We start from the raw sequence: 23,082 nt of genomic DNA on the forward strand, positions 1-23,082 counted from the left end.
TGCTGATATAATAAACATTATATCTGCCAATTTTCGTGGTGTTTGGGCACCTCCTCCTTATGGAATTGAGAAAATACCAATAGTTGCTATTTTCGACTATTTCCCTAAATCTTATTCTAAAGGGTGTTTTAGGAAACCTAAAAGGAGGTGGATTCTTATTAGGGTTCTATATAAACACTCTTAGGGCAGAGAATAAGGTGTGGAATTTCTCTCTAAGCTTTCTTACTCTACCACATCAAGTAGAGAGGAGAAAGTGAGCTAATTCCCATTACTATCTATCTAGTCAAGAAGAAAGGAGTTCTTCTTCCAACCACCATTGGTGTGCTAGCTATACAACAAGGTGGGAGATCAAATTGATTGCTCGTGTCCCAAGTAGAGGAGCTACAATTGAAGCTCTTGGTCTTCTTCAATCAATTCAACTAGTTCGAGGGAAAGGCAATTAAGGTAATCTACTATCTCCATTAGATTAATTACTAGTTTTGCATGTGATCCTGGGAATACTAGTGTAGACATTAGATGTCATATTTCCGCTATAAACACTAGTAGAAGGGTTTAAATCCCTACAATATATGCACTGATCAATGATATTTTCCTTAAAGCCAAAGGAGGTAATAACCTCATCAAATTTCCGGTACCATTGACGGGACGCCTGCTTTAAGCCATAAATGGACTTCTTTAACTTACATACAAGTTTTTTTGAGCTACTCGACTCAAAATTATCAGGTTGTATCATATGTATGGTTTCTTCAATGTTTCCATTAAGAAATGTTGTTTTTACGTCCATTTGGTGAAGCTCCAAATCATAATGAGCTACCAGAGCCATGATAATCCTTAGAGAATCCTTCGTAGAGACTGGCGAGAATGTCTCTTTGAAGTCTATTCCTTCCTTCTGTGTAAAGCCTTTAGCGACAAGACGTGCTTTATATCTTTCTACGTTACCTTTTGAGTCCCTTTTGGTTTTAAAAATTCATTTGCAACCAATTGGCCTCGCCCCTTTAGGTAACTCGACAAGATCCCAAACATCATCGTCAGCCATAGACTTTAACTCTTCCTTCATGGCCTCAATCCACTTTTCACAATTTGAGCTCGTTTTGACTTCATTAAGAGAAGTTGGATCATTTTCCAATCCTAAGTCATATTCGTGCTCATTAAGATAGACAATGTAATCATCAGAAATTGCCTTTCTTCTTTCTCGAGTGGATTTTCTAAGTGGCTCCTCAACTTGAGGTTGTTGATTTGGGACTTCCACAGTTACTTCCTCTGTTTCCAAAGGTGCTTGTCCAGCTTGTGTAGGGAAGGGTTCCTCATCTACTACAGGATTAGTCGGTATGATTGTATTTGATGGAATACCTTGATTCACGGGCTGAACAATGAGAGGTACTATGACTTGATCATTGTCAGTAGTGACTATAGGAGAAGTATTTGCATACTCCTCCTCAAATACAATTCCTTTATTTTGACTACTCCCACTGTAATCAACATCCTCAATGAACTTAGCGTTCCCTGTTTCGAAGAATGCCTTGTTTGAGGGATCATAAAATTTATAACCCCTCGATCTTTCAGAGTAACCAACAAAATAACAACTAATTGTCCTCGAGTCCAGTTTCCTTTCGTTAGGCTTGTAAGGCCTAGCCTCAGCTGGACAACCCCAAACATGCAAGTGCCTAATATTAGGTTTCTTGCCTGTTCATAACTCGTAAGGGGTTTTAGTTATTGCTTTACTTGGTACTCTATTCAATATATAAACTGCAGTTTTTAGGGCATCGCCCCATAGTGACTCTGGTAAAGAAGAATGACTAATCATTCCTCGTACCATGTCTTTGAGGGTACGGTTTCGTCTCTTAGCTACACCATTTTGACTTGGAGTTCCCGGCATGGTGTATTGAGGGACTATACCACACTCACTCAAATATTGGGCGAATGGTCCTGGACGTTGTTCTCCTGAACCGTCGTATCTGCCATAGTATTCACCTCCACGGTCAGATTTGACAGCTTTAATCTTCTTGTCGAGTTGGTTTTCAACTTCAGCTTTGAAGATTAGAAACTTGTCCAGTGATTCTGATTTCTCCTGGATAAGGTAAAGGTATCCATAGCGCGAGTATCATCGATGAAACTAATAAAATAACGTTGTCCATTCCATGATGCCTTAGGAAATGGACCACATATATCTGTATGTATTAGTTCCAACGGTTGAGTAGCTCTATATGCGCCTTTACCTCGTTTGTTTGTTTGCCCTTAACACATTCCATGCAAATTTTATATTCAGAATCGTTAAGGGAGTCAAGAATTCCTTCAGACACAAGTCTCTTGATTCTCTCCTGAGAGATGTGACCTAATCGTTTGTGCCACAATATGCTGGAATTCTCATTAGCTAATCTCCGCTTTGTACCCAAAGTGCTAATATGTAAATTTTCATCACAATTAGACTTTATGGTGTTTAATAGATACAATTAATCAATTAAGTTACTAGTACCAACAATATCAGACTTTAGAGAAATACTAAATACTCCATTTCCAAATGAACAAGTAAAACCAGATTTATCCAGACAAGAAACAGAAATTAAGTTCCGTCTAAATGACGGTACAACAAAAGTATTTTCTGAATACAGATAAAAACCAGTACATAACTGAATTCTAAAAACACCAATAGCTTCCACTTTAACCATAATTCCATCTCCCACGAAGATGTATCTTTCACCATCAGATGGCGTTCGGCAGTGGAGACAATCCTGCATAGTGACACTAATGTGAGTAGTAGCTCCTGTATCTATCCACCATGTGTCACTTGGTACAATAGCTAAATTAACTTCAGAACAAACAAAGTTCAAAAATATACCCTTCTTAGCACGCCAAGCGGCGAATTTCAGAAATACAGGTCTCAGGAGTCAGAACATCACAGGAGTCCTGATACCTGTATTTCTTTTCCTTTAGTCTGTGATGTTCCACCCACTGCAGTTGTTTTACCTTTAGCTTTGTTTTCGCTTAGCAAACTTCTTGACTCCTGAGGTGGGGCAGTAAGTTATGGTGCTATGCTTGATACTGGCAACTTTGTTCTCGTGGGTCAGAATTCTGATAATTTATGGGAGAGTTTCAAGCAACCTACTGATGCACTCTTACCTACACAGACAATGGAAGTGAATAGCGTTCTTTATTCTCGCCTAACGAAGAATACTTACTCAAGAGGAAGATTCGGACTTTGTTTACTGGAAGATGGAAATCTTGTGCTTAATCTTGCTTCATTTCAAAGTTTAACTGAGAATCAATATGAAGCTTACTACTGGAGTGATACTTTTGATACTAACCGAAGTAATGCTGGTTATCTAGCAGTATATAATGAGTCAGGCTCCATTTATGTAGTGAGAAGGAATGGACAAATCAAGACTCTGTCCCCCCAGAATAAAGACTCGACTGGAGATTTCTATTACAGGGCTACCCTCGACTATGACGGAGTTTTCACAAAATATTCTTACCCAAAGACATCAGATGGGAATGGAAGCTGGTCAATTGAGTGGTCAGCTCCTGATGACATTTGCCTAAATACTGTCGTTAATTTTGGGAGTGGTGCTTGCGGGTATAATAGCTATTGTGTGCTAACACAAGAGAAGAGGCCTCGTTGTGAATGCCCACCTAAGTATTCTTTTGTTGATCCAAATGATAGATTTAGTGGTTGTGTGCCGAATTTTACGAACGGATGTCAGAAAGACGAATGGAGAAATCAAAGTGATATATTTGAGTTAGAAACATTAGAAAATATAGATTGGCCGAAGTCTGACTATGAGAAGTTAGATAGTTACCGTGAACAGGATTACAGAAGTTCATGCTTAGATGATTGTCTATGTTCCGTAGCTATAATTAGAGAAGGAACCTGTTGGAAGAAGAAACTACCACTTTCAAATGGAAGATATAGCCGGAATGTAAACAGAAATGCTATCATTAAGGTAAGGAAGGGAGATTTCTAGTAGCAGACGATGAGGAAGCAACGAATGATATGAAGCGACTTGAGAGATTGGTAACGATAGCAATTTGGTGTGTTCAAGATGAGCCATCACTTAGACCATCAATGAAGAAAATCACAAAGATGTTAGGAGTCCTTGAAGTTTCTGTTCCTCCACGTCCTTACTTTTCTAGCTCATTCTTGATTCTCCACACAAACCATTCTAAATCACTTTAATCATTTCTTAGTTAAATTTTACTGAATTTGAACTTATGAATTTACAATCTAAGGTACTGTTATCATGAACTAAACAGTAGCGACGTTTCTAAAGCGTCGGGGCTAAAAATTAAAATATCAAATTTCCTTTTTTGCTACGACAAGTTTCTTAAAAAATCGTCACAAATAATGAACATCAACGACGGAATTTCAGCAGTCGTTACCAACTGTCATTAAGAACACCCCGACGGCGGTTCCTGAGACGGCTGTCAGGCCGTTGCTGAAAACTACTACACATTAGCGACGATTTTCGTATACTAGCGATGGTTTTTTCTCGTCGCTAAACCTATTCTTTTTCGTAGTGTCATATAAATGCTTGCAGCAGTGACTGAAGTCACCAATGGTACCATGCCCTTAACCATACGCATTACTTAGGAATTTTAAGGAAACCAACGACCGACAAGTAATAATATTTTCTTTTACGATGTTTAAGTAAGACTGGTCACAGCAACTAAGTTGGGCGTTTAGGTCACACGCTCTAGCTAGCACGATCCTCCTGTGCATTTTTCAGATTCTGGCTATATGCTTGATAGTGTTAATGACCTCCTACTGTATGCAATCTTGTTTTTCCTCTTCTTTTTCCAAAAGTATGTGCTTCACGAGTAACTGAGAGAGTATCCAATGGTTCATCTCATCAAACTTTGCAAGTTAGTGGTAGTCAAAAGCAATGTTAAAAAAAAAAAAAATTGAATAATTGGCTGATGGAAAATTACAAAAATGTAATTATAGATCCCGAAGACAGGTCTTGAAACCACTTGCAGAAAAGACAGTCTAGCTACAATGAAGGTTGAATATTCTATCAAGCCATGTGTATTACAAAGTTTAAGTCATGCTATCAAAACCTGTCACGATTGGTTCAACAAGAATAGATTTCTCTGATAATATCATTTATTTGTTACGACAGGCTAGTTGAAGAGAAAGAGGAGTCAAGGAAAGATTGGATAAAATAATATGGGTTATTTCCCTAATGGCCCCCTACTTTGTGACCAGCTTCCCGTCTGGCCCCCTACTTTACGAGAAATACCCATATGGCCCCCTATTACCGTTAACTTTAACTTTCCGTCACTCTCTCTCCTCCATCTCTTTTTCTCTCTCTGCCATGTCACGCCACCTCATCTGTTAGGCCACCTCATCACCTTCTCTGGCAGAGGTCGCCGGCCGGCCAAATTTCCGGCCGGCGACCTTCAAACTAAAAAAAATTTATCTCTCTCCTCTCTCTCTCTAAGAACTCCGGCGAAGGAACCCTTCGCCGGAGTTCGTCTGTTCTCACGAACAGATCAGTATGTTCTCACGAACAGATCAGTATGTTCTCACGAACAGATCAGTCTGTTCGTGAGAACAGACGAACCCCGGCGAAGGGTTCCTTCGCCGGAGTTCTTAGAGAGAGAGAGAGGAGAGAGATAAAAAAAAATAAAAATTTTTTTTTTTTTTAGTTTGAAGGTTGCCGGCCGGAAATTTGGCCGGCCGGCGACCTCTGCCGGAGAAGGTGATGAGGTGGCCTAACAGATGAGGTGGCGTGACATGGCAGAGAGAGAAAAAGAGATGGAGGAGAGAGAGTGACGGAAAGTTAAAGTTAACGGTAATAGGGGGCCATATGGGTATTTCTCGTAAAGTAGGGGGCCAGGCGGAAAGCTGGTCACAAAGTAGGGGGCCATTAGGGAAATAACCCAAATAATATTAACATAACTTGAATTTAATAGGGACATGGTAATAAGTTAAATTCAAAAATGTGTTTCTTAACATAATTTGTACGTACAGATAGGATTTTTTTTTTTTTTTGTGTTGCAAAACGTACAGATAGGAGTTGAAGTACAACAAAATGGCAAAATCTACGGAACCAAATGAAGTAATGCTTTTGAGTAAAATGTCTATTAGTAATTTGTAAGTTGTATTTTAAGTTCAAATTACATATATTAGGGACATATGTGATGGGATTAAGTAAATGATTATGTCAATCTCTTAGCCTAACTTTTTCTTTTAGGAGTTTTTTTTTTTTTGTTGAACTAGTTTTCTTTTAGGAGTTAGAGATGGTTCATGGTGTTGCCGTGCATTATACTTTACATGCTTCTAAGCAGTGAGACTAGTCATGATTTTGACTAGTAATAACTTACAAGTCGGGCAGAAAAGTGATGACTCGAGAATTACTCTCTCAAACTTTATATTCTATTTTTCCATCCTTTGTTGACTATTCTTACAATTGAACTCTCTATATATGCAGCCTATCAGTTCTTAAGATTATTACTTATAAAATTTTGCAAACCAAAGTCAGTAGTAGAAACTACTTTGACATGGCTTCTACTCACCATCAGTTCAACTTTTTAAAACTTCTCCTTTTGCTTCTACCAATCTTCACATTTGCTCAGAATGTAAGGCTAGGTTCATCTTTAACTGCTAATACAAACAATAATGCTTCATGGAAATCACCTTCCGGTGATTTCGCCTTCGGATTCCGTCCACTCGAGAACAATCTCTTCCTATTATCAATCTGGTACGACAAAATACCTGACAAAACTGTAGTTTGGTATGCAGATTCAAAAAGTGAATCAATACCAATGGGATCCAAAGCTGAGCTAACAACGGCTGGTAAGCTCCTTCTTACCAATCCTCAAGGCAAGACACTATGGGAGCCTGAGTCTGTAACTGGCTCAGTTACATATGCCGCTATGCTAGATACTGGTAATTTCGTTCTCTCTAGTGGTAATGGGAATCCAAATTCATGGGAAAGCTTCAAATATCCTACAGACACTATCTTACCTACACAAATTATGCAAGCTGGTGACTTTCTGTATTCTCGTCAGTCGGAAAAAAATTACACCAAAGGAAGATTTAGGCTTCGTGTGCTTGACACGGGAAACTTTGTAATTAATCCAGTTGCTTCTCCGAGTTTGACTGAGAATGATTATGAAGCTTATTATAACTTAAATTGGTTATCAAACAGCGTTAATCCTGAAGCTAAACAGTTTGTGTTCAACAAGTCGGGAGACATTTATATTGTGAAAAGGAATGGAAGCAAAATGAATCTCACATGGAATAATATAGTTCCTGTAGAGAACGTCTATTATAGAGCAACACTGGACTTCGATGGAGTTTTTGTACAGTACTCTCACCCAATAGGGACTTATAATGGGACCCAGCGCTGGTCTATCGTGAGACTTATTCCTGATAACATTTGTGTCAGCATTATTGGTAGATTGGGGAGTGGTGCTTGTGGGTATAATAGCTATTGCGTGCTCACGTCAGAAGGAAGGCCTAGTTGTGAATGCCCACCTAGGTATGTCCTTGTTGATCCAAATAACAGATTTGGTGGTTGTAGACCAAATTTTATGTTACAAGGATGTCAAGAAGAAGACTTAAAACCAGATTTGTTTGAATTACAGACACTAAAAAACGTAGATTGGCCGACTGCTGACTATGACCAATTGAATTCTTATAATGAACAAGACTGCAGAAGTTCATGCCTGAATGATTGTCTTTGTGCAGTTGCTATATATAGAGAAGGGACATGTTGGAAGAAGAAACTACCACTCCCAAATGGGAGATTTGATTCTGCTGTGGATGGAAATGCTCTGATAAAAATACGGAAAGGCGGGCGTCTATCGGGAAATCCCATTTCGCCAACTTTAGCCTTGGGTTCATCTTTGACTGCTGCTACCAACAACAATGCTTCATGGAAATCACCTTCTGGTGAGTTCGCCTTCGGATTCCGTCCAGTTGAGAACAATCTCTTCCTATTATCAATCTGGTATGATAAAATACCTGACAAAACTGTAGTTTGGTATGCAGATTCAACTGAATCAATACCAATAGAATCCAAAATTGAGCTCACAACTGCCGGTAAGCTCCTTCTTACCAATCCTCAAGGCAAGAAACTATGGGAGCCTGAGTCCATAACTGACCCAGCTAAATATGTGGCTATGCTCGATAATGGTAATTTCGTTCTTGCTAGTGATAGTGGGAATGTAAATTTTGATTATTTATGGGAAAGCTTCAAATATCCTACAGACACCATCTTACCCACACAAAATATGGAAGTTAGTAGTAAACTGTATTCTCGCCAGTCGGAAAAAAATTATACGAGAGGAAGATTTAGACTTCATGTGGATCGTATTAATTTTGTACTTTACCCGGTTGCCTTTCCGGGTAGGTCTGAGAATCCTTATGATGCTTATTATAACTTAAGTTCGATCACAAATGATCTTTCTGAAATTGGTCGTCTTGTCTTCCGCAAGTTGGGAGACATCTATATTGAGAGAAAGAATGGAAGCACAACAGGTCTTACGTGGAAAAATACAATCCCTGTACCGGAGGTCTATTATAGGGCAACACTAGATTTTGATGGAATTTTCACACAGTATTCTCACCCAAAGACTTCTAATGGGAGGCAACAATGGTCGATCATCAGATCCATTCCTGATAACATTTGTCACGACATCGCTGGAAGATTAGGGAGTGGTGCTTGTGGATATAATAGCTATTGTGCACTCACAGCAGAAAAAAGGTCTAGTTGTGCATGCCCACCTGGTTATGTTTTTGTTGATCCAAATAATATATATGGTGATTGTAGACCAGAATTTATCCTACCAGGATGCCATGAAGAAGATCCGAAAAACCCCGATTTGTTTGAACTACAGACACTTCAAGATGTAGATTGGCCAACTTCCGTCTATGAGGAATTGGACTCTTACAATGAACAAGACTGCAGAGCTTCTTGTTTGAACGACTGTCTCTGTGCAGTTGCTTTGCATAGAAAATCAACATGTTGGAAGAAGAAACTACCACTCCAAAATGGAAGACATGAATCTACTGCGGCTGGAAATGCTCTGATAAAAGTAAGAAAGGATAATGGTTCACTGGGAAAGGGCGACCCTAATTCTCCAACTTTAGGCCTCAAGAAAGAGAGATTCAAATTGAGCCTGGTAAATTCGTTGCTTTTAGGTAGCTCTGTATTTTTCATATTCCTGGCTGCAATATTTTTGGTGTTGTTATACATGGATAGAAAATTGAGGAAGAAGAATCAAAAGTCAAGTGTATTGAAGTCAAATCTTCGTTCTTTCACTTACCAAGAGCTTGAAGAAGCCACAGACAGGTTTAAGGAAGAATTAGGAAGGGGTGCTTTTGGCATCGTTTATAAAGGAGTCATAGAGGAAATGGGTACGGAAACAGATGTTGCGGTGAAGAAGTTAGATAAGGTGATCCGAGATGGCGAAAAGGAATTCATAGCAGAAGTCAGTGCAATTGGCCGATCTCATCACAAGAATCTAGTTCGGTTGCTTGGGTTCTGTGAGGAGGGCTTGAACCGGCTTTTGGTGTATGAGTTCATGAGTAATGGAAGTTTAGCACAACATCTCTTTGGAATTTCAAAGCCTGATTGGAATCAAAGGGTACACATTGGATTTGGCATAGCAAGAGGGCTCATGTACTTACACGGAGAATGCAGCACCCAGATCATTCACTGTGATATAAAGCCTCAAAACATTCTTCTTGAACAGACTCGAACTTCTACAGGGATCAGAGGGACTAGAGGATATGTTGCGCCAGAATGGTTCAGGAACGTGCCGGTATCGACGAAAATAGATGTTTACAGTTATGGAGTTATGTTATTGGAAATCATTTGTTGCAGGAAAGGGGTCGACATGTCACTAGAAGAGGATAATGATAGAACCATTCTAACAGATTGGGCCTATGACAGTTACAGAAAAAGGAAACTGGAAGAGTTGATTGAGAACGACGAGGATGCAACCAATGACATGAAGAGTTTTGAGAGGTTAGTGATGATAGCAATTTGGTGCATTCAAGAGGAACCAGCACTAAGGCCATCCATGAAGAAGGTCACACAAATGCTAGAAGGAGTCATTGAAGTTTGCGAGCCACCGTGTCCTTGTCCTTATACCACATTTTTCGACAATGATAATGAAGCCAGCTACGAGTCCACAACTTAGTAAGAAACTTTACTTTTTTATGTCTTAAGACTGATCGGTCACCAAGTGAGTTATGGGCATGTTTGTTGTAGATACAGTCTAGCGCACTCATCGGTCGGGCATATCCAAGCCATATGATACTCATATATCTGTTTTATTCATTTCACATTCCTAAGATATTTTCGCTATTGATGTAAAAAAATTATCTATGATATGGAATTATTATATGCTATTGAAAAAATAATATAAGTTTCAAATAACTTCTTCATCAAAAAAAAATTTTCAAATAACTTGTTATGGAAACCCTAGAAGTTCTTTTCTAGAAAGGGAAGAACAAATATATATCAACATAGAGAGCAGAAGTAAAGAAATTAAACCCTTAACTCCAACTGTCACAAAACTAGCAAACACGATTTTCAAACTTAGCATGATCAACCCTATGAACAAATTTGTCATTTAATGACTAACCTAAATCGTAGTACATATTCAAAAAAAAAGAACCCTAGAGACAAGTTGCCCCGCAATTATAAATAGGAAAGGATAAAGATCGTACTGAAATGCACAAAAACTTGCTCAAAACCCTAGCCTTCCTATTTCATTAATGTGTTACAGTGAAGAAATTGATAGTTGAACAAATTATTTGCAGGAAAGTAATATCCTGATTACTTTTGGCGCGAACAAAGCGTAGCATGAACGGTTTAAATATTAATATTATAATATTGCCGACAGTTTTGGACCACAATGAAAGTTTGTGGCGCCTATCGTTTATTGTTAAAGCGCCCTGGAGTACCTGTGACCGGTTGACTCTAGTCAACTGGTTTTTGTTGGAGATTAGAGGTATAGATACTTCAATAAATTCAAATAAACTCAAAAGATCCACATCAACATACTTTCATATAATAAAGTTTCTTTAGATCTACACAATCTCATAAACACAACACACAAAGTTTTGTCACAAAATTTAACTAGATTTGAAGTTAGTTCTTACCTTAAATACAATATTCATACTAGATCTATTTCTTCTTCTTCTTCTTCAAGTTTCTTCAATACTATTCTCCTTTTACTTTCTCTCTCTAGATTGTTCTTGAACTAGTCAAACAAAAGACTCTACACCCTTTTAATTAATTTCATGAGACAATTTTACTTATTTACCCCTTGTAGTTTGATAAAACCATTTACTCAAGCCCACATTTTATATTGGGTCCAAATCCAAATTTGGTTTAAAAACCACCTTTCAACAGTTTTGACATCATATTTCTGTAACTTCTTCTCATGTTCAAGAACAAGGAAGAGGAGGAAGAATATAATGGAAAAGAAACAGGAAAATCATATATTTCAATTGCTCCTCTTGCTCGAAGATCTGAAGATCCAATTTACGCCAAGGTCTAACATCTGGTAAAAAAAATCCTAATGTTGATAGGAATCCTTCTTAGGAATCCTGCAACCAAACGCACCATAAGTGTCCAAACATTAAGGTGTCGTTTGGCAACATTAAAATAAGTTATTTTTTTGCTTATTTAAGTAGAAAAGTAAAAAAGTTAGTTTGGTAACGCAAAAATTACCGACTTCACTTAAGTCAAAATTTGACTTTCTTTAAAGTTAAAATTATTAGTTTTTGATAAAGTAACTTATGTTTACTTGACGAAATCTTTTTCCTCGTCTATCTTCGCCCCACCACCACCACACCTTAACCACCATCATTATACCTCCATCATCACCACCACCACCACCCACATATCTTATCTACCATCACCACCTCAACAAGCTAAAAATCCTCAACTACCCTCACATAATTCTATCAACTCAAAATTTTTAAATTTTGAACCCTCTTGCATTTTGAAATAAGGGACAAATATTTGTCCTCACATCCCCAAACTTAAACCGAACATTGTCCTCAATGTTCTAAAATTCAACAAAGAGAAATGTTAAAACAAATAGAAGGGTGAAAGGAAGGATATTACAAGATACCGGTGCCCCAAACCTACAAAGTGTATGGGTTGTCTCCCAGCTAGCGCTAAGTTTAGTGTCTTCAGCCAGACCATGGTGACTCAAAGAAAAGAAAAATTACTATAAACCTACCGGATTCTGGTTTAGTGACTCCCCATAAAATAGTAACCGAAAAATCTGAGGATCAACCCAGAATGTGAAATATCCAATGAGGTCTAGTCTCACGTCTATGTAATGATATAACAGTTTAAGTGAGACTCTCAGAGTGAATGAGCAATCCCCAAACTTAGATGATGCTAAGTTCAGTATGTCACATGATATGTATTTATAGTGTCTCTTGTCAAATCTTCTTCCTCTTTTGGAATGGGTGAAGACTCTTTTATTCGGTAAAGAGTGTGACTTGAAGCACTATAATTATAATCATTATCACATGGTGTGACATACTTTATATTCTCATGATACTCCTCTCGGGGTTCCTCCATGTGTTGATCAAACTTTATTGTGCTTGGAGAAAAAACTCTACGACTTTGTCCTAATAAAGTATGGGGTGAAGGTTTATTGCCCAGTAGTTCACTTTCAAAATGTGGTGCAGGACTTGACTCACTTGGGTCCCAACCTGCTAAGAGTTTTTTTGCGTTCTGAGTAAATTCTTCTGTACTCTTAGCTAACTCTATTGTAGTCCTAGCTAAATCTTTAAGACTTTGTTGTAATGAAAGTGAAATATGGGATGAATTACCATTGGTTAGCTCAAATTTCCGATGAGGTGACTGACACATATGTGGATCCCTAAACTCTTGACTCTAATGCATGTGCGAATAATTATTGAGATATTCTAATTGTGGTCCGCAACCTTCTTGAGGTTGGTAATGATCCCAATAATTGTTTACACCATAGCCATTAGCCATCGGATTTTCAAAATAATTTTGATTGTTAAAGCGTTGATAATTATTGGCATCTCTTAACTGGGGAACACAACCTTGTTGAGGTTGATGAAAATTCCAACGATTATCAACGTCATGACTTTCATAACAGAATCGATCAAAATTATTTTGACTTGTGATATCTTCTCCATATGACGATTCTAACTGTGAGAGTCTTTCCCGCAGCTCTACTAATGTCAATCTCTCTTCCAATTCTCTCAAGCAGTCTGGAAGGAATCCTTCCATTAATGAATTATTTTATTTTTTTCGAAAACCAAGGATTCACTACGAAGATCCTAAGGAAACAAGCACAATCAAGCTGACTCCACCAAGCAACCTAAACAGAATCTAGCAACAAGTTATTAGACGTAGATTTAGTGAATGGATAGTCAGATTTACCTAGTAATCTAGACAGCTTCTACTTCGCCACAACACTTGAACTATGACTGTTATAAGGGTTACTCGATTAAAGTAGACGGTAAACAATTCTCCAGGAAGACAACCAGCTATGAAAGCTGAAAATAACCGTCTTCCTTCGACAACGTTTCCTCTTCTCGAGGCGGCCTTTTTGACAAGAATTGCCTAACACGTTTTCCTCTGGGTATGCCCAGATAAAAATCGAGTTCTAGAGTTGTTTATGAAGGTCCTATGAGCTCGATACCCTAGGGTCACTGTCTAAATCAGATTTTAATTTTTAACGAGGCTTAGGATCGTGTATGTTGTTTCCTAATTGTGCAAGAGTTCGGTGATGAAATCTGACTCCTATCTTGTAACTGGGTTCGTGCCCTTACTAGAATGCTTACACTAAACAGTTCGGCAAAACAATTAGGCACACGAATTCACACAATTACCCACTGACAGGAGATTCGTGGGTGATCAGAAAAGTTACATCCCGTTCCAGACGGGCGACGACCCGAACCACTCTTTCCTCAAGTGTTTGAACCCGAGGCTTTATTTTTTCTTCACCTCTTGCTAAATCTGAAACAATCACAAATAACCAGAATTTAGAAAGCTCCTAAAAAAAACTAGAAACAAAATAATTTTTTTTAAATTCCTAAACTACTAGTTTAAAATCAATTCCAAATTTAGAAACAATTCCTAAAAACACATCCCCGGCAGCGGCGCCAAAAACTTGATATGAAATCTAGTCAACCTAAATACTAGGCTAATTAGATTAAATTAAAACTCACAAGTGCACGAACCGTATGTGAATATGGCAAGTATTACGAGGTCGGTCCCACGGAGATTTGTTTGGAATTAAACCTAACCCTAAAATTAACTAACAAACTAGGAAAGTGGACAATTGATTTTATAAAATAATTTGAGAAACTAAAAATTGAAACCTAGAAAACAAAATAAAGTTCTGAGGAAAACTATAAGTTGGTAAATCTCGGATATTGGAATTCACCACTTACAATCATATTCGAATCTAATATCTAATTCAAACTATTGTCCCTCTTTTGATAACTCAAAAATTGTTAGAAATCAATCTTCAATTTTCAGAAAATAAGACAATTAAACACTTTAACAATGATCAAAACCCATAACCCACTTCACTTAAAATATATTGCAATTCAAATTTAAGTTGTTAGTTTATTAGACTAACCGAAGTACGATTAATTTTGAAACTTGAAGCACATTAAAAAGAGATAATAAAATAAATATGATATTAGGGTTCAAATAATCATGTTAGGGTTGCATCCTCTATCCTAGCGGAAGAGTTAGAAACCCATGAATATTAAATACATGGTTCAATTAATGATAAACAAGTAAAGAAAAAGAGTGAAGAAGATAAAACCGAATTGATATTGATGAAGCCCGTTCCTCTCGTCTTTCTCCAAAACTTGTCTTCGATATAGCCCTTGAATCTCCCCAATTCTTGCACCCAAAGAAGCTAATTTATCTCTAATGTTGCTCCTCTAAACTTGCTCTTTTCACTAGTATGTGGGGGTGTGTTTTCCTTGTTACTCTTGGTTTCCTTTTATAACTTCTCAAAAGTCAAAGAATTAGAAATTGCCAAACATTCCCCACCGACAAAGAATTAGAAATTGCATGGCGGTATATAAAAGTCGGCGTTGCTGTTTGCAAGAAACTGTAGCTGATGTCACGGTGACGTCATGGTGACGTCATCATTACTATTATATTATCTCCTTTACGTGGACAGCAATGTCATTTCTACTTAATTCAAATTTCTGTCCCTCGAAATCCAGAATTGGCCCCTATAATCTGACTGACTGCAAAATCCCCCTATATCAACTTTGAACTATTCCTTCAATCTTGCATACAATCCAAGACCAAATATATATTTTTGTCAACTTCGTCCAATTAATAGCTTCCTTGTATTTTTGAGAATTCTTGCAAGAACCATGTAACTTTAAATATTTACCAAAATTTATACATAAAGACTATAAAATAAAACCCCAAAAATAGAGTACTTTACATACTCATCATGTGAAGCACCAAGAGAAGAAGGGAGAAAGAGGTTTGTCGAGAAGAGTGGTGGCCGAGTATTTTCAGCACGCACAGTCTTCGTTGTTCGGAAAATCCGACGGTGAGTTCTTCTCCGATTAAGCTGAAATTTGGCAGAACTGTTCTTGACATATTCATCTAGTATTTGTACGGTGCGATCGTTGATTGGTGGCAGGAATCCTAGTGAAGTGAGAGTCATTTTGGACTGCAAATTTCTAGGTTGTTTTGTTCTTGCTTGTGAGGGTTTCTCCGTATTTCTTCGTGTTTCAGATTGATTCCTTTTTGGGAGTCTGAGTCTCGGGTGGGTGTAGTCTGTAACTACTTTTCTTATTATAGTTGATTTGGTTGGACTACGAGTCCCGTGGTTTTTACTTCTCATATTGAGGAGGTTTTCCACGTTAAACATCGTTGTCTTATTTACTTTCAGTTCTTTGTTTATTGTTCCCACTATTCTTCTATATTATCCCCATAACTAACACAAAGGGAAAACTTATACATCTGTTGCGTCGACTCGACCTGTTTTTCCCAACAAGTGGTATCAGAGCTTCAGGTTAGAAAGTTCTTTGGATTGTAATAACTTTGGTTATTGGTTTGTTTGTGTTAATGATGGAAAATATGGGTAGAATGATAAGTTTGAATGTTGTTAATTATCATCTATGGAAGGGTAAGATGGAAGACTTGCTCTTTGTGAAGCAACTTCACATTTCGGTGTTTGAGGAGAAGAAACCCGATGAGAAAACTGATGATCAGTGGAAATTGTTACATCGCCAAGTTTTTGGTTTGATGAGGCAATGGATGGGTGATAATTTGTTGCATCATATTGAGAATGAGGCTAATGCTCGTTCGTTGTGGTTGAAGCTAGAGCAGTTATTTGCTCGAAAGACAGGAAATAATAAGATGTATATGATGAAAAATTTGCTTGAGTTGAGATATCAAGAGGGAACTCCGATGACGGATCACTTGAATACGTTCCAGGGGTTACTCAATAAACTATCTGATATGGGAATAAACTTTTATGAGGGAATTCAGGTTTATGGCTTCTTGGTACGTTACCAGATTCTTGGGAAGTGTTCAGGATGTCTCTTTGTAACTCTACTTCCGAAGGAGTTATCTCGATGGATTTAGTGAAGAACAATGTCTTGAATGAAGAAACTAGGAGGCAGTCAAATCATATTTCTTCGTATTCAGACGTGTTGGTTACTGAGTCGCGGGGGAGAAGTTCACATAGAGAATCAAAGAAGAACAGAAGAAGAAGCAAATCCAATAAATTTGCTAATGTGGAGTGCCATTACTGTCATAAGAGATGGCACTTAAAGAAGAATTGCTGGTTGTTGCGGAAAGAAAGTAAGCAAGGAAAGAAGCAAGAAGATAGTGAAGAGAGGGTGACTGTTACTGAAGATGAGTTTCTTATTCTTTGTGAGAGTGATGTCATTAATGTTTCTTCTAAGGAAGGGATAGCGGGGCTGGTTGTTCAGGACTGCCTAGGAAAAGCGAAGCTGGCTGTTTCCAGGGTTGTCAAGGGGACAACAGGGTTGGCTGTTTCTCCCACCTAGTCGGAGGGGGAGTTTGTTGGGTTTTCCTCCTAGTGGGGAAACCTAGTTGGGTTTGGTTTAGGAAACAACCCAGGCCCGAGTCGAGTTTCTTTGGGTCGGTTACTTATGACGGTGGAATTAGAGTTAAGGGGGAGTCTATAAATACTACCTTAACCTAATTTAGATGTGTGTGTGAAGTACCAAATAGGAGAGCACAATTAGAAACACACAAGAGAAGAAGGGAGAAAGAGGTTTGTCGAGAAGAGCGGTGGACGAGTATTTTTAGCACGCAGTCTTTGTTGTTCGGAAAATCCGACGGTGAGTTCTTCTCCGATTAAGCTGGCAGAACTGTTCTTGACAAATTCATCTAGTATTTGTACGGTGCGATCGTCGATTGGTGGCAGGATTCCTAGTGAAGTGAGGGTCGTTTTGGACTACAAATTTTTGGGTTGTGTTTTTGCTTGTGAGGGTTTCTTCGTGTTTGAGATTGATTCTTTTTTGGGAGTCTGAGTCTCGGGTGGACGTAGTCTGTAACTACTTTGCTTATTATTGTTGATTTGGTTGGACTACGAGTCCCGTGGTTTTTACTCCTCATATTGAGGAAGTTTTCCACGTTAAACATCGTTGTCTTATTTACTTTCAGTTCTTTGTTTATTGCTCCCACTATTCTTTTATATTATCCTCGGAACTAACACAAAGGGAAAAACTCTTGTTTCCGCTGCGTCTAAGTGCCCGTTTTTCTCAACATACCATACCTCCGTCACTACCACTCCCATACTTTATCCTCCACCTTTACCATACTTCCACCACCATATCTCAACCATCAATCACCAAACCACCACCGTGCTTCCACCATTACCACCATCGTACTTCCACCACCACAACCACCATACTTCCACTACCACCGTACTTCCACCACCATCATCATACCTCCACCACCACCACCATCCCCATACCTCCACCACCACCACCATCACCATCATACCTCTACCACCACCAAACTCCATAACCATACCTTCAAGGCACCGCCACCACCACTACCACTAATATCACCTCCCTTTCGTATACAAGAGTAATCGTGGAAATCATAAATAAATTCAATTAAAATCTGAGTATCTCTATGAGTAAAAGAAAATAAAATTATCAAAAGAAAATTGGATTACCAAACTAACTTTTTGATTTTTTTTTTTTGTTTATAATTAACATTTTTGTCAAATATGCTTTTGAAATTTTTTTTACTTTTTTAAAGCAAAAGTATTTATACTTTTGATTGCCAAACGACACCTAAGTGTTGATGTATTTGATTAATTGAATTTAATCTCGTAAATGAAGGATCTGTATCTGTAATTTGAATGTAGAATCCAGAGTTATTTACCGTTGATGTATGAGGGGAGATGGTACCACAATTGCTTATATATCTGGAAGAGGTGGGGAAGGCAACACCTAAGAATGTAAGTTTTGCTTCAGTTTTATGATTTGAGTTTTTAATCTTCCTGAATTTGATTGTATTCGTATTTCTACTTGTTTGATTAGATCTTTGAGTTTGTTGATCTGGGAAATTTAAAATTTTAACCTTTTCATGTTTCATAATGTGATTCATTTCATTTCATTCCTCAATAGGGAGAAATTGATGAAAGGTAAATAAAATGAGTATAAGGTGGCTTGGTATAAGTTCCTAGGGTATCGGAGTCCGTCCGACCTTATTTTAGGGGTTTTTGTCACGCATGAAATAATGTAACTTTTTCGTTAAGTTGAGGGTGGTTTGGTATAAGTTCAGGGTGTAAACTCACTTTCTGGTTAATTCGGAGAATAAACTCAGTTACGTATTAGCGATTAGGAGTAAAGTCTAAATATCCTATTGATGCACATAATCATGTCTTATGGAAAGTGAAGCTTAGCGAGTGAGAAGCCACTATTCTGTTTTTTTATTGTTGAAACAAATCAATTCTTGAGCTCGATCCATCGAGTCCAAAGTGCATCTTAGCTCCTCTGATACAGTGAAGTGTGCGCGCACCCATTTTGGCCCATTTTATTTAAACGAAGCCCATGTCCCGTATCATTTAGATTTTTCGGACAAGCAGCTTTGTGCGATCCTATCACCAAAAAATATATTTTTTCTTTTCTTTTTCTCAAATTTTTTATATAAATATATTCGAACGTGTTTTTATTCTTTGGGTTATTTTCCAAATAGCCCCCAACTTTATGACCGATTTCCTGCCTAGCCCCCTACTTTATCAAAAATACCCAGATGAACCCCTTTTTAAGATTCCGTTATAACACCGTTAACTAGTCATGACCTTTCTCTCATCCAACTCATTGCCTCTCTCTGCCACCTTATCTTCTCGCCACCTCATCATCTTCACCGGCGAAGGTCGTCGGTCGGCCAATTTTCCGGTCGGCGACCTTCAAACAGAAACTTTTTTTTAAACTCTTCTATCTCTCTCTAAAAAAAATTGTCACTCTCTCTCTAGATCTGGTGACCAGATCTGGTTCACCAATGGCCTGCGAACAAACCTACAAGGTTTGTTCGCAGGCCATTGATCTGGTGAACCAGATCTGATTCACCAGATCTAGAGAGAGTGACAAAAAAAAAAATTATGTTTGAAGGTCGCCGGCCGGCGACCTTCGCCGATGAAGATGATGAGGTGGCAGAGAGAGGCGATGAGTTGGATGAGAGAGAGGTCATGACTAGTTAATGGTGTTATAACGGAATCTTAAAAAGGGGGTTATCTGGGTATTTTTGATAAAGTAAGGGGTCAGGCAGGAAACCGGTCACAAAGTTTGGGGCTATTTGGGAAATAACCCTTATTCTTTTACTTGAACTCTACACTCGACAAATCGCATCCATTTTTTGAACTTTAGATTGACAAAGAGGGTTGCTTACAGACAAACCTCAGTCTGTGAGATGGGCTTTGAGAAGACCAAAACCAGGTGCATCTCGAAGGAAAATGTTGTATGTACAGACCTGAGTAGGTACATGTAACACCCCTATTTTCTTGATATACCAAATTGGGTGGAAATAATAAAAGGCTAGGTCAGTTTTGTTTAGATGAATTACTAGTGGGTTTAAAAACCCTATTTCTCTTCACTTTTGAGGAAACCCTATAGAAAAGAAAGAGGGTGCAGTCGCTCCTTAGTGAAGGGATGAGGAATAAAGAAGAAAAGTGATGGAAATAGAGTTCTCTAGTGAGAGAACAAGCCATGGTTGTGGTCTTAAAGTCATCTAAGGCGAAAAGAGGTAGATTTCCTATCTCCTAATTTTTTTGTAGGCTCTTTCAATTTATTCCATGATAGGTATAGTATTGTTAATCACATGAAATAACGATTAAATGGCTTAGAGACTAGTTTTATCTAGAATTTCATAAAACATATAGAGAGGACAGTATTTTGGTCTAAATTCAACTTACATCTGGTATAGATATATGACGAATCTCGGTGTGATTCTTATATGTTTGGAAATTTCTATTTGTCTACTTTCTAGTAGTTCAAACGGTTCGTTAATCCGAGTTCCGAGTTAAGAGTTACGACAGTTTTCGTACAAGGTGTCAGAACAGTGTCTACTGCATGTCAGTTTATATTAAAATTGAATCTGGTGTAGATTTATAATGAATCTAAGTGTGATTTTTATATGTTTGGAAAGGTCTCTTCGTATACTTTCTATTAGTTCAAACGGTTTGTTAATACGAGTTCCGAGTGAAGAGTTACGATAGTTTTCGTACAAGGTGTCAGAACAGTGTCTACTGCACGTCGGTTTATATTAAAATTGAATCTGGTGTAGATATATAATGAATCTAAGTGTGGTTCTTATATGGTTGGAAAGGTCTGTTCGTCTACTTTTTATTAGTTCAAACGGTTTGTTAATCCGATTTTCGAGTGAGAAGTTATGATTGTTTTCGTACAAGGTATCAGAACCGTCTCCGATGGACGAATTTATTGAGATAATTCACATGGTTTCTGTTCTTTAGGCAATGTATCTCCTAGGTAGATACTTTCTAGTGGTGAGTCTATGTTTGTTAATTATTATTTTTATTTGTTTGTTTGAGATTGCGATCCACGTGAGGATCTACTATGAGCATCATCCCTTCTAACTTGTCATGTGTTGTTGACTTGAATTGTTTGGTGAGCTTGTGGATCCAGTTTGAAGGTCTCAAATCTTCGATTTGAGGAAATCTACTACAGTTGGGTTTTAACCCAACTATTTTGTTTTTCAGGTATTGTGCACTCATGGTAGGTGTCGCTCGTGGATCCAGTTTGAAGGTCTCAAATCTTCGATTTCAAGGCGGTTAGCTTAAGATTTGGGATTTGGGGCGCTACAGTACATAAGATGCAAAATGGTGGTGCCATTGAAGTTATCATTTCAAATATCGTGGTATTCAAGTACTTTTCGTATTGTGAGCACAATCCCACATGGGAGAAGGGGTAACTAGCAACCAAGAATATAATGTTTAGGTCCTCTCCACTCATTGCCAATTGGTTTTTAGTTGGATGACCACAAACTTAACATGGTATCAGAGCTAAGGCCACACGTGCTCCATGCCACCCAAAACAAAAAAACACGTGTTAGGCTAATCACGCCACACGTGAGGGGCGTGTGAGCACAATCCCACATGGGAGAAGGAGTAACTAGCAACCAAGAATATAATGTCTAGGTCCTCTCCTCTCCACTCATTGCCAATTGGTTTTGAGTTGGATGACAGAAACTTAACAAAATCCACCTAAAACTCTAGTTTTCTGTGAGCCATATGTAAAAATATTTATAGAATATAGAACTTTTCACCTTGGGAGTTATTGAAGTTATGACTGTTGTTCTTCTGGTATTATGAAAAACCAAGAATCTGATCTTCCTGTTTTTTTTTTTCTTAATAAAACAGGGATACACTTTAGTAGTGTCTTTCTGAAATAGACTCAGAGATAATTTTATTTCTAAAAAAAAATTAATATTGTATCTCAAACAGATTAAAAGGAAAACAATATTATTTAAAAACAAGGATTAAATAAAAGATTAGAGAGAGAAAGCCGAGTCGAGTTGTCTCTTTCCTTAAGACAGTGAACACCCTGGTATTAGTACAAAAACCAGTAAGGTGTTTGTCTCCTAGGATACAACGGCTGTACCTTTCAGTATGACGACTAAGAGTACTTCGTTTTCTGAAAGCGTGCGAACTTAGAACAAGTAGTAAGAACGACAGATGAATCGACTTCTTAAACTCTAAATGCTATGTAACTGTGAATGCTAAAATTTTCGTATATTGTTTGCTGGATTCTGTTTGGTATTTATAGAAGTATTGGTGACACTTCAGACAGGTGCCTTAGAAAAGAATGGATGCTTCCCAACAGTCATATTTGTCTGTTGGTTTTCGGGTGCCATGTTGACCGTCAGATCTTAACGGATCTATAAAGATCTCGCGCATTGAACGTCCACCGTTAGATCATCAACGGATCTATCTTAAAGAGCGCCAAATATCCTGACCGTCAGATCATATCTATTGGTGACACTTCAGACAGGTGCCTTAGAAAATATGACTGTTGGTTTTCGGGTGCCATGTTGACCGTCAGATCTTAACGGATCTATAAAGATCTCGCGCATTGAACGTCCACCGTTAGATCATCAACGGATCTATCTTAAAGAGCGCCAAATATCCTGACCGTCAGATCATATCTATTGGTGACACTTCAGACAGGTGCCTTAGAAAATATGACTGTTGGTTTTCGGGTGCCATGTTGACCGTCAGATCTTAACGGATCTATAAAGATCTCGCGCATTGAACGTCCACCGTTAGATCATCAACGGATCTATCTTAAAGAGCGCCAAATATCCTGACCGTCAGATCATATCTATGATCGTAAAATCCAAGGCTCCAATCGCTCCTCGCGACGATGCGTAAGTGCAAAGTGCAAAGTGCAAAGTGCAAAGTGCAAAGTGCAAAGTGCAAAGTGCAAAGTGCAAGCGGCGCCTCAAAAGCACCCAATGCGTCCTAAACGCCCACGCCGCGCGTGCGCGTGCGTGGTTTGCGTGGTGCAAACCACGTGAGTCACCTTTCTATTCTAAAGAACATACCATAAATATATGGAAGGTTCTATAAAAGGAA

At 38.2% G+C, this 23,082-nt stretch overlaps 2 protein-coding genes across 2 annotated transcripts; both read left to right on the top strand.

Moving 5' to 3' along the window:
• The first annotated feature begins 3,029 nt into the window (after positions 1-3,029).
• On the top strand, positions 3,030-3,959 carry LOC147545708 (G-type lectin S-receptor-like serine/threonine-protein kinase LECRK2). Its single transcript, XM_086635857.1, has one exon. It carries the CDS (start codon positions 3,030-3,032, stop codon positions 3,957-3,959), a length of 930 nt encoding a protein of 309 aa, XP_086491983.1.
• Positions 3,960-6,498: 2,539 nt separating this feature from the next.
• LOC147545709 (G-type lectin S-receptor-like serine/threonine-protein kinase LECRK4) lies at positions 6,499-10,374 on the top strand. Its single transcript, XM_086673104.1, has one exon. The coding sequence runs from the start codon at positions 6,499-6,501 to the stop codon at positions 10,147-10,149; it is 3,651 nt and encodes a 1,216-aa protein (XP_086529230.1). The 3' UTR covers positions 10,150-10,374.
• The last annotated feature ends 12,708 nt before the right edge of the window (positions 10,375-23,082 follow it).

Source organism: Eschscholzia californica, unplaced genomic scaffold, assembly GCF_041429995.1.
Source record: "Eschscholzia californica isolate CP2 unplaced genomic scaffold, dmEscCali1.0.p SCAF_4, whole genome shotgun sequence".
In the NCBI taxonomy this organism is placed as follows: domain Eukaryota; kingdom Viridiplantae; phylum Streptophyta; class Magnoliopsida; order Ranunculales; family Papaveraceae; genus Eschscholzia; species Eschscholzia californica.

Excerpts from the sequence above, each read along its gene's own strand:
- LOC147545709 (XM_086673104.1), top strand. The coding sequence starts at position 6,499 with ATGGCTTCTACTCACCATCAGTTCAACTTTTTAAAACTTCTCCTTTTG.
- LOC147545708 (XM_086635857.1), top strand. The coding sequence starts at position 3,030 with ATGCTTGATACTGGCAACTTTGTTCTCGTGGGTCAGAATTCTGATAAT.